The sequence below is a fragment of the Carcharodon carcharias genome, chromosome 15 (genome assembly GCF_017639515.1).
Source record: "Carcharodon carcharias isolate sCarCar2 chromosome 15, sCarCar2.pri, whole genome shotgun sequence".
In the NCBI taxonomy this organism is placed as follows: domain Eukaryota; kingdom Metazoa; phylum Chordata; class Chondrichthyes; order Lamniformes; family Lamnidae; genus Carcharodon; species Carcharodon carcharias.
Window position 1 is genome coordinate 71,317,038 of NC_054481.1, and position 12,650 is coordinate 71,329,687.

Sequence of the window (12,650 nt, forward strand, 5' to 3'; positions counted from 1 at the left end):
ATATGCTTTTTCTTTAAGTTGATACTTTCTCTCTCTCCAGCACTGTAATATCCTCCTCAATCCTGCTAGCATGGACACAATGGGACTAATGACCTCCTCCTCTGCTGTAGTAATTCTTATGACTCTAATCAATACTGCCATGTTCTTTCATTTCCTTCCTTTTCTTTACTGAACACCTTGGGCTTGATTTTGTGGTTCTGTTTCAGGACAACACAGAGTCGAGAATTAGAAAAATATGGCCGCCACGGCAAAAGCGGATGTCCTCCTTTCATTTCTGTTTCTGGCTATTTTCAATGGAGTGGGAAAGGGGGCAGGTCGGGAACCCCACACAGTGCTGGTTAGAAGTTGCCAACACTATCCTGGAAATGGGCATTTTAGGACTTATGCAATTTTCAGCAAGGCGACATGTTTTTGGAAGCCTTCCTGATCACACCTGCAGAGTGGAGGCATGAACCATGAATTGGAGGAGGGAGGAGTGCATGGGGTACCTTAAGTTCCCTGTTGCTTTCTCTGTGGCAACACCTCAGCCAGTCAGAGCCAACTTGCCAACCAATTAGCACCCCTTTTCTCCAGTAATATAAATTGTTGTGATTGTTTGAAATTTGGCATTCTTGCATTTGTCCTGATGATTGCAAGATGAAAAGCTTTGGCAGTATGTATCCTTTTTCAGCAATATTCAAGTACAACTGTTAATAAAAGTAATGAAATAACAGGGTGATTCAGACAGAGCAGATCAAATACCTTCTGATTGACCGTTTAGCCGCTTGCTTACACTTACTTGCTGGCCATCTGATTCCCTGCCTGCTCCACTTTGCAAGGCAATGGCAAGCCCTGTCATGGCAGCTGCAATCTAGAAGCAGTTCTCACCTGCATGCAGTACCCTGGGACAGCTCGCCTCTGGCCCACTTATGAGCTTTCCTTTTCATCAATGAATTGTATCAGTGAAGCAGCAGTGGTGCAGGGTCGGGACCCGGAAATGATTCAGCTGTCGGGTTCCCGACCCCAGATTGCAGATAAAGCTCATGGTGTCTTTCACTCAGAGCTATGCCTTCATTGTAAGCCAGTTCCAATGTATAATTTGGAAAAACACTTATAAGGCTCCTGTATGATATTGCAGGATATTACGATTTGGATTTAGAAGTGAAGAGCTCATTTATTTTAACACTTGAGTGGACAAGAAATTTGGATTCAGATTTCAAAATTCCTCAATTCCTCACCCAATGGTGTTACTTAGTTAAAACCGTGAGGTGTGTGAAGAATAGGAAAGTAAGTTGATTGTATTTTGCTATGTTTTTTCATTCTTTTGATTGAAGCTACCTTCTTCATACCAAATTACTTTTAACTTACTCAGTTCTCCTTTCTAGAAATCTGGATGTTGTTGTGAAAAAATTGCAATTTTTGTTTATTGGTGATTGCCATAATAAGTTACTCTTTGTTTTGGGTGAAGAAATAGAAACAGTGAATCAAGGATTAATGAATTAATTATTAATTAATTTCATTTGTTACAAGAAAATAACATTGATTAATGTGACTTTTAAAATGTTTCTAATTACTAGAATAAAATAAAACACGTTTTGAAAGGATTGAATGTAATGGTAATAATAATATGAAAACTATAGTGATAACTGTGGAGAGGCTCTCAGTCCAATTTGTCCCATCCTTTTCGCATAATGCAGGAAAAAAATTACAGGGTAAAGCAGTTATATGGAGATCCTAATTCAAGAAAGCAATGGTGAATTCAGTTAATAACTTCCTTGTTATTCAATTGCTCAGACAACACATAAGTTTTAAAAATATCTGTCTGAGGCTGTGGAGCTAATGACAGAAATTCCATCATAGCAATGGGGAGTATTATTTCTAGTGTCAGTTGGTCTCTGCCAGCAGTGGGAGACTTGTATTAGGGAACAAAATAGTAAATTGAGACTTAAATTTCTAAGCTTCTATTGCCTGTATTTTTTTGGATAACCTTGACACACTTCCTCTTGTCAGAGACTTGTACATTTATAATGGTGCGTGTGTTATGGGGCAACCACACCTTGGGCCCTATGTGCTTTTTAAAAAATGCTTTTAGGGGCCATTGTCCCTGTCGCACAATATTCTCCCTGTTACACACCTTTGGTTGCCAAAGACCATGCTATCTGGTTGGAATATACAATTCTGTACTAAGAACTAATAAAAATGTACAACTAGACCAAAAATTTCAAGTTATAGTCTGCAAGGTTGGCAATATCAAATGCCATAGTGTTCTTCATTATGTTTTGGGAAGTGTGTTTGTATAATTGTTTTATTCTAAAAGTATTGGATGCTTCAATAGATTTGAGGAAGTTTGCCCTTTATTGGTAAAATGTGCTGTAAAACTCTGCACATTTAATTACATTTGTATATGAAAAAATATTAACTAACTTCAAGTAGAGTAATGTATGTTCAACTTGAATTCATCTACATTAAATAAGGAAAACATCACAGGACTTAGCGCAAGATATAAAGCTAAAGAGCAACAAAATGGAACTCAAGTATGTATCGTAATAAAAGAAGCACTGGAAAAGCTCAACATCTATGGAGAGAGAAACAGAGTTGATGTTTCGAGTCCAACATAACTCTTCTTCTTTGACCTGCTGAGTTTTTCCAGCACTTCCTGTTTTTATTTCAGATTTCCAGTATCCGCAGTATTTTGCTTTTATTTTAGGTATCTTATCACCTCTTCGTTTTACCCATCAAAATGATCATAGTGTGGGAACAGCTTTTTTTGAAGTTCTCTACCCAAACGCAGTTGCTTGTTGATTATTCGCTGAACAACAGCAAAGTGCTGTGATTTCTTTTGCTACAGGTAGGTCATGGAGGCAGGCCCCAAGCCTCCCTCAGCCAGAATGAGGATCAGACTCTGTGCTGTTAGCATTAATTTGATCCACACACTAGCCATCTAGCCAACTAAACGAACAGGCCTTCCAGTATGGGAATTACAAGATGATTAAACTCCAAATTATTGTTTAAAAGTAAACAATTTTTATTTTAGGCAGAGCAGAGAATGTTATAGAAATAGTGAAGGGCAAGGTTATAGAGAGAATTAAAGACAAGAATTAGAATTTTAAATTTGAGGAGCCAAAATAGGTCAGCAGGGTCAGAGGGGATGCGTGAAAGGACCTAGTCTGGTATGGAATTCAGGTAGTAATGATTTAGATAAATTGTAGTTTAAGGAGATTGAGGACAGTGAGGTAGAAGTAGGCAGTTCTTTGAAGAAGCTATGGGGTCAGAATGGGCTCACGGTAGCACAGGATGCTGAGCTTACAAACAATACAATGGAGACTTGGATCCACAAATCCCAACCCACTATTCCTTTTTGTACTGTGTAGTTCTAACTAATTCTGTCCATGGCCTTTCTCATCACTGTGCATGAATTTGAAGACTGTTTTTAGTGTTCAGAATACACATTATCTAAAACATCTAGTGGTGTAGTGTGAGCATGCAAGTTGACCAATTCAGAGTATCCCTCTTTAGATGTATCCCCTGTTGGGGTTGGCATTTTACCATCAAACCAGATTTTCCATTATTTTGACCATTAAAAGATCAAAAATAATAATCATTGTTAAACAATCTGTACCATGCTATAGAGCTCTGATACCTTAGGCTCGGTCATGCTACTTATGACCTCAGTTACTGCTGCGCTCAGCACTGTCACTGGAGAGAGGAGAGTAGTGATGATCAATCTGGAATTTGTGAACATAAGTAATGAAAATAAACTCCGAATTGAATTTGTTTCAACTCTCAGACTGCTGGAATGCCCAGGGAAACAGCAATCCCCTTGGGCATGCTTGACTACATTCTTAACTTGCTCATTGACGCTTAAATAAGCAAACTGTATTTCTGCAACCAACACTGATATTACTGTAATAAAGCTACTATATGCGAGGAGTAATGTCATTACAATACTATCAATGCAGTCTACAAAAATAAACACATAAAATGTAGTGTTAAATAAAAATTAAACCATTAAACAGTTTAATTCTGATAAAAGCAAAATACTGCAGATGCTGGAAATCTGAAACAAAAACAGAAAATGCTGGAAAAGCTCAGCAGGTCTGGCAGCATCTGTGGAGAGAAAAACAGTTAATGTTTCGAGTCCGTATGAGTCCTTCATCAGAGCTAAAGAGGAGTAGAAACGTGATAAAATTTAAAACAAAAACAAAAATAGCTGGAAAAACTCAGCAGGTGATGAAATTTATACTGTTTGGGGGGTGGGTGGAGCAAGTGAAGCAAGATAGAAGGTCAGCAATAGGTCGGGGCTAAGGAGAGATTGACAAAATGTATTTGACTCAAGTTTAATTCTGATGTTTGCATTACACTTTGACTATGCCCTAATTTAACCCGTTTTCAGCAACCATTGAGAGTTTAACTATTTGTCACCTTCTGCACCAAGGTGCAACCATTTACAGAAACTAGTTCTTTTTAAGTTATAAACTTAAAATCCCTCAATTTAAAGCTTAAATTTTTGGAGTAATTTAATGTTTCAGGCTACACCCCTCTTTCTAGACAGGTTTACAGTTATACAAAGTTAAATTATATTAAATCAACAAGACCCAAGTCTTACTCGTTATAAAAACAAAAAAACTGCGGATGCTGGAAATCCAAAACAAAAACAGAATTACCTGGAAAAACTCAGCAGGTCTGGCAGCATCGGCGGAGAAGAAAAGAGTTGACGTTTCGAGTCCTCATGACCCTTCGACAGAACTTGCGTTCGAGTCCAAGAAAGAGTTGAAATATAAGCTGGTTTAAGGTGTGTGTGTGGGGGGCGGAGAGATAGAGAGACAAAGAGGTGGAGGGGGGGGTGGGGGGGTGTGATTGTAGGGACAAACAAGCAGTGATAGAAGCAGATCATCAAAAGATGTCAACGACAATAGTACAATAGAACACATAGGTGTTAAAATTAAAGTTGGTGATATTATCTAAACGAATGTGCTAATTAAGAATGGATGGTAGGGCACTCAAGGTATAGCTCTAGTGGGTTTTTTTTATATAAAATGGAAATAGGTGGGAAAAGGAAAATCTTTATAATTTATTGGAAAAAAAAGGGGAAGCGGGAAACAGAAAGGGGGTGGGGATGGGGGAGGGAGCTTACGACCTAAAGTTGTTGAATTCAATATTCAGTCCAGAAGGCTGTAAAGTCCCTAGTCGGAAGATGAGGTGTTGGAGAGACCAAACGTAAACTGGGCGACCGCTTTGCAGAACACCTGCGGTCTGTCCGCAAGAATGACCCAAACCTCCCTGTCGCTTGCCATTTCAACACTCCACCCTGCTCTCTTGCCCACATGTCAGTCCTTGGCTTGCTGCATTGTTCCAGTGAAGCCCAACGCAAACTGGAGGAACAACACCTCATCTTCCGACTAGGGACTTTACAGCCTTCTGGACTGAATATTGAATTCAACAACTTTAGGTCGTAAGCTCCCTCCCCCATCCCCACCCCCTTTCTGTTTCCCCCTTCCCCTTTTTTTTCCAATAAATTATAAAGATTTTCCTTTTCCCACCTATTTCCATTATATAAAAAAAAACCCACTAGAGCTATACCTTGAGTGCCCTCCCATCCATTCTTAATTAGCACATTCGTTTAGATAATATCACCAACTTTAATTTTAACACCTATGTGTTCTATTGTACTATTGTCGTTGACATCTTTTGATGATCTGCTTCTATCACTGCTTGTTTGTCCCTACAATCACACCCCCCCACCCCCCCCCTCCACCTCTTTGTCTCTCTATCTCTCCGCCCCCCACACACACACCTTAAACCAGCTTATATTTCAACTCTTTCTTGGACTCGAACGCAAGTTCTGTCGAAGGGTCATGAGGACTCGAAACGTCAACTCTTTTCTTCTCCGCCGATGCTGCCAGACCTGCTGAGTTTTTCCAGGTAATTCTGTTTTTGTTCTTACTCGTTATACTTGTTTTCAAAACAATGGGAGATTATTAGCCCATCTTAAACCTTTCATCTTTTAATTGAAAAATGCAAACTATAGACAGGTTTGTAGATAAAACAAATAAATAAGTTATTAGAGAAAGACTTCAGTGCTAAATGCCTCAAGTATTTGCAGAGCAGTACTTTACAAATAGAATTTGATAAAAGAGAGCAAACGAGAGGATACAAGGTCTTGAATGGGACGCTGTTCCACTGATTTCTTTACCCTTGCACTGCCACCCCACATGCTGAATCTGCCTTAAGATATGTGGAAGTAAGCTTGAGATCATTCAGACTGATCATGACTGATTTGTACCTCAACTCCATTTACCTACATTTGTTCCATGTCCTCTAACATCATTACTTAACAAAGATCTATCCATCCCCAGTCTTGAAAATTTCAATTGTCCCAGTATCATGGCAGAAATGTTTACTTTGTGTGTGGTGAGATTCCCCTGGTTATGTACTGTAACATCTGAAGCCTGGTGTGATTCTGCCATCTGCTGTCAAAACATGTAAATGCTCATGATTATTCCTAAAAAGCAAATGCTGCTTGTGCCAAAACTAAGCATGTTCGCCGTTTATCATGAATGAGATACCCTCTTCAAGTTATATTAACATGCTTTAATTGCTTACCATTAATGTCCAACCACAAAATCCAAGCTTTTGTCTTGTGGCAAAATAATCCAACTCCAGTAGTTGAAGCAAGTTCTGGCTTTTCTGTAGAAATATTCAACAAAAACAGAAAATGCGGGTGACATTCAACATTCCAGGTAGCATTTGTATATAGAACAGACAAGTTAATTTCAGGTTTAACTTTTTAATCAGAACTAGTAATAATTACAGGTGAACAACATTCACAAAGTGAGACAATAAAAGGAAGATGAAAAACGCAGTTACTGACACATATACAGTAAATTACTTAAATGTAGAACATGTAAAACAGGCAATAGGAAGAAGAATAACCTTTTTTTAAATAAAATTAAAGACATTGAAGCAAAAGAAAATGTGCAGCTCTCTGGTGGTTGGGTAAGGCAGACCTGAAGTGGGATCAGAAGTTTGCAAAATGGCTGAAGTTCAAGTCTGGTTATTAAAGTCAATAGTAAGGTTAGAAGACTTCAAAATGTCTAGTAGAAAAGTGCTGTTCGTTGACCTTGGAACAGTGTTGAAGGGAAAAGGTTGGAGTGGGAATGGAATAGTGAATAAAAATAGCAAATGTCAGGCAGCTCAGGGTAGCAGTTGTAGACAGAACACTTTTTTTTTGAAAAACCAGCCACCTCCTGTAGCTTGATGTCAAATTTTGTTTGATAATCATTCCTATGAAGTACCTTGAGACATTTTACTTCGGTAAAGTTGCTATGTAAGTGCAAGTTGTTGTTGTAGGGGCTCTGAACAATGTTATGGAGTGCAGTGAATGGATAGGAGATGCATCTTCTGTGCTTTTTTAAAAATTCATTCATGGGATGTGGGCTTCGCTGGCTGGGCCAGCATTTATTGCCCATCCCTAGTTGCCTTTGAGAAGGTGGTGGTGAGTTGTCTCCTTGAACGTCTGTGGTCCATGTGGTGTAAGTACCCCCATGGTGCTGTTAGGATAGGAGTTCCAGGATTTTGACCCAGCGACAATGAAGGAACGGCGATATATTTCCAAGTCAGGATGGTGAGTGGCTTGGAGGGGAACTTCCAGGGTTTGGTGCTCCCATCTATCTGCTGCCCTTGTCCTTCCAGATGGTAGTGGTTGTGAGTTTGGAAGGTGCTGCCTAAAGAGCCTTGGTGAATTCCTGCAGTACATCTTGTTGATGGTACACACTGCTGCTACTGTGCGACGATGGTGGAGGGAGCAAATGTTTGTGGATGTGGTGTTAATCATGTGGACTGCTTTGTCCTGGATGGTGTCCAGCTTCTTGAGTGTTTTGGGAGCAGCAGTCATACAGGCAAGTGGGGGGTATTCCGTTACACTCCTGACTTGTGCCTTGTAGATGGTGGATAGGCTTTGGGGAATCAGGAGGTGAGTTCCTCGTCACATGATTCCTAGCCTCTGACCTGCTCTTTTAGCCACAGTATTTATATGGCTATTCCAGTTCAGTTTCTTGTCAATGGTCACCCCCAGGATGTTGATAGTGGGGGATTCAGTGATGGTAATGCCATTGAACATCAAGGAGCGATGGTTGGATTCTCTCTTGCTGGAGATGGTCATTGCCTGACACTTGTGTGGTGCGAATGTTACTTGCCATTTGTCATCCCAATCCTGGATATTGTCCAGCTCTTGCTGCATTTGGATATGGACTGCTTCAGTATCTGAGGAGTCATGAATGGTGCTGAACATTGTGCTATCATCAGTGAACATCCCCATTTCTGACTTTATGATGGAAGGAAGGTCATTGATGAAGCAGCTGAAGATAGTTGGGCCTAGGACACTACCCTGAGGAACTCCTGCAGTGATGTCCTGGAACTGAGATGACCGACATCCAACAACCACAACCATCTTTCTTTGTGCTAGGTGTGACTCCAATCAGCAGAGAGTTTTTCTCCTGATTCCCATTGACTCCAGTTTTGCTAGGGCCCCTTGATGCCACACTCGGTCAAATGCTGCCTTGATGTCAAGGGCAGTCACTCGTACCTCACCTTGGGAATTCAGCTCTTTTGTCCATGTTTGAACCAGGGCTGTAATGAGGTCAGGAGCTGACTGGCTCTGGCGGAATCCAAACTGGGCATCAGTGAGCAGATTACTGTAAGGCACTGCTGCTTGATATGAACTGTTGATGATCCCTTCCATTACTTTACTGATTATTGAGAGTAGATTGATGGGGCAGTAATTGGTTGGGTTGGATTTGTCCTGCTTTTTGTGTACAGAATGTACCTGGGCAATTTTCCACATAGCCGGGTAGATGCCAGTGTTGTAGCTGTACTGGAACAGTTTGGCTAGGGGCGTGGCAAGTTCTGAAGCACACGTCTTCAGTACTACTGCTGGAACATTTTCAGGGCCAATAGCCTTTGCAGTATCCATTGCCATCAGCCATTTCTTGATATCATGTGGAGTGAATTGAATTGGTTGAAGGCTGGCATCTGTGATGCTAGGAACCTCTGGAGGAGGCCAAGATGGATCATCCACTCAGCACTTCTGGCTGAAGATTATTGTGAATGCTTCAGCCTTATCTTTTGCACTGTTGTGCTGGGCTCCTCCATCATTGAGGAAGGGGAAATTTGTGGAGCCTCCTCGTCCAGTGAGTTGTTTAATTGCCCACTGCCACTCACGACTGGATGTGGCAGGACTGCAGAGCTTAGATCTGATCCAGTGGTTGTGGGACCGCTTAGCTCTGTCTATCACTTGCTGCATATGCTGTTTGGCACGCAAGTAGCCCTGTGTTATAGCTTCACCAGGTTGACACCTCATTCTTAGATATGCCTGGTGCTGCTCCTGGCATGCCCTCCTCACTCTTCATTGAACCAGGGTTGATCCCCTGGCTTATTGGTAATGGTAGAGTGGAAGATATGCCGGACCATGAGGTTACAGATTGAATTCGAGTACAATTCTGCTGCTGTTGATGGCCCACAACACCTGGGACACCCAGTCTTGAGTTGCTAGCTCTGTTCGAAATCTATCCCATTTAGCACACTGATAGTGCCACACAACACAATGGTGGTAGACATTGAAGTCCCCCACCCAGAGTACGTTCTGCGCCCTTGCCACCCTCAATGCTTTCTCCAACATGGAGGAGCACTGATTCATCATCTGAGGGAGGGCGGTACGTGGTAAATAGCAGGAGGTTTCCTTGCCCATGTTTGACCTGGTGCCATGAGACTTCATGGGGATATTGAGGACTTCCAGAACAACTCCCTCCAGACTGTATACCACTGTGCCGCCATCTCTGCTGGATCTGTCCTGCCAGTGGGACAGGACATACTCAGGGATGGTGATGGTGGAGTCTGGGACATTATCTGTAAGGTATGATTCCATGAGGATGACTGTGTCAGGCTGTTGCTTGGTTAGTCTGTGAGACAGCTCTCCCAATTTCAGCACTAGCCCTCAGATGTTAGTAGGGAGGACTTTGCAGGATCGACAGAGCTGCAATTGCTGTTGTTGTGTCCGGTGCCTAGGTCGATGCCAGGTGGTCTCTCTGGTTTCATTCCTCTTGTATTGGTTTGTTACAACTGAGTGGCTTGCTGGGCCATTTCAGAGGGCATTTAAAAGTCTAGAGTCACATGTAGGCCAGACCAGGCAAGGACGACAGATGTTTTTTTACAGCAATCAACGATAGTTCCATGGTCATCATTAGACTTTTAATTCTAGATTTTTATTGAATTCAAATTCCACCATCTGCTGTAATGGGATTCAAACCCAGGTCCCCAGAGCATTACCCTGGGTCTCTGGATTACTAGTCCAGCGACAATACCAATACACCATCGCATCCCCTGCATGAAAAGCTACTAGGATGGTGGAAGAGTAACCACTATCATCATTCTGGGGGATACCATTGACCAGAAACTGAACTGGACCAGCTATATAAATTTTGTGGCTACAAGAGCAGGTCAGCGGCTGGGAATTCTGCGTGAGTAACTCATTTGACTCCCCAAACCCTGTCCACCATTTGCAAGGCACAAGTCAGGAGTGTGATGGAATACTCTCCACTTGCCTGGTTGAGTGTAGCCCTAATAACACTCTGGAAGTTTGACACCATCCAGGACAAAGCAGCCTGCTTGACTAGCACCCCATCCACCACCTTAAACATTCACTCCCTCTACCACAGACACACAGTAGCAGCAGTGTGTACCATCTATAAGATGCACTGCAGCAACTCGCCAAGACTCCTTCGACAGCACCTTCCAAACCCACGACCTCTATCAGTTAGGACATAGGCAGTAGACACGGGAATATCAACATCTGCAAGTTCCCCTCTTAGCCACATAATATCCTGACTTGGAACTATATCGTTGTTGCTTCATTGTCAATGGGTCAAAATCCTGGAACTCCCTACCTAACAACACTGTGAATGTCCCTACACCACATGGATACAGCGGTTCAAGAAGGCAGCTCATCACCACCTCCTCAAGGGCAGTTTTTGAAAAATATATTCTTTCATGCGCAGTGGGCTTTGATGGCTAAGCCAGTTTTATTCTTGACCCCTACTTGCTAAATAGGGATGGGCAACACATACTGGCCTAGCTAGTGACACCTATATCATGTGAAAGAATTTTTAAAAAAATTGTTGATTGAACGGGCATTCGGAAAGTGTAGAGGAAGGCAAGGGAGGTTAATTTTTGTGGAGGGATTATGTTGTAAGTGACAGAAGATTGACAAATGCGGAGGTTAGTGGGATGAAAATGAGGACAAAGGTGGGTCCTATCATAGTTGTGGTTGGGGTGTGAAGGAGTAAGAATAGAGGCCTGAGAGAAATCTGTCCCTCTCTCTACCATGGCTATGGGAAGTCCTTTGTGAAGGGAATGGTTGGCATTTCAGAAGCTCTGGTCTGAAGGTGACATCGTCAGATGCTAAAGCTGGAAGCAAGGAATAGACTCTTTATGGGAAGTGAGAAATAAAGCAGAGCAATTGAGGTAATCAATGATCTTGTAATAAATGTCATTTTCCAGAGGTTCTGTTTAACATTTCTAATGCTGAATTCATCTTGGCTTCTGTCATAACACTTATCAATGGAAGTTAACCAATCCTGGCCAAGTAGTATATTAATCTTTTTGGGGTGAAATTTTAGACACAGATTCAAAGCTTCTGGGCAAGGAATGCAGAGGGAATGTGAGGAAAAGCTTTTTTTATACAGCGAGTGGTAATGACCTGGAACTTGCTACCTACGAGGGTGGAGGAAGCGGAGACCAGCAATGATTTAAAAAGGAAATTGGATAGGTGCTTGAAAATAAGCTTGCAGGGCTTTGAGAATAGACTATGGAATTGACTGACTGAATTGTTCTACAGAAAGCTGACATGGATTGGACAGCTGAATGGCCACCCCCTGTACCATAATGAAGCTGTGACTGTATTTTGCATAACTTTGGGGCCTCTTCCAGAATTCTATTCAAGAGTCACAGGATATTTCACTTCAGGAAATAAATAATTCTCTGACCTCATCCCATCAGTTGCCTTTCTGTTGGTCTCTCCTGTAGGTCGACCGAGTCAGCTATTTACTACAAGAAATATACGGCATTGAAAATAAGAATAACCAAGAAACAAAGGTACCTATTTCCTGATGACTTCAATTTGAGTTTGAATTTCGTAACTGCACTGGATGAAGTCTGGTATTAGATTTTTAATATTATAAAATCTGTAAGTTTTCTTCTTCTAGTTTGTGGTATTTTTATTTAAAAGGTCTCTTTTCAGTACTTACAAAAATCCAAATGCAGTTAACAACAACCGAAGTTATATTCTCCATGGTAAAAGCAGTGGAACGATTGCTTAAAAAACTTAAAACATATATTGGTGTTGATTATTAAGTAGGACCTAAGAACAAATTAACTGATAATTTTGTTAAATATTGATGGGGGTTATACATTTGTTTCTTGTGTCCTGGCAGAACATGTAAGACTAAATCTAAAATTCTGTCGGGTGGAATTGAATGCCCCCCACCCTCCTTCATGGGAATTTTCTGCGCTGTATAATGTGGCAGAAAGGCTTGGGGTGGAGATCCTGTTACCTTCCCGACTCCCCTCAATTAAGTGCCGGGCAGGAATGGTCAAGGGTGGGCATCCCACCCAGAGGT

General features: G+C 41.6%; 1 protein-coding gene across 2 annotated transcripts in view; it reads left to right on the forward strand.

Moving 5' to 3' along the window:
- Window positions 1–12,650, forward strand: part of LOC121288071 (E3 ubiquitin-protein ligase MGRN1-like) — a 194,418-nt gene that overhangs the window by 148,871 nt on the left and 32,897 nt on the right. For both annotated transcript variants that reach the window (XM_041206368.1, XM_041206367.1), the window contains exon 9: window positions 12,058–12,126. In XM_041206368.1, coding sequence (XP_041062302.1) covers window positions 12,058–12,126 — 69 coding nt within the window. The remainder of the gene's footprint in view (window positions 1–12,057; window positions 12,127–12,650) is intronic.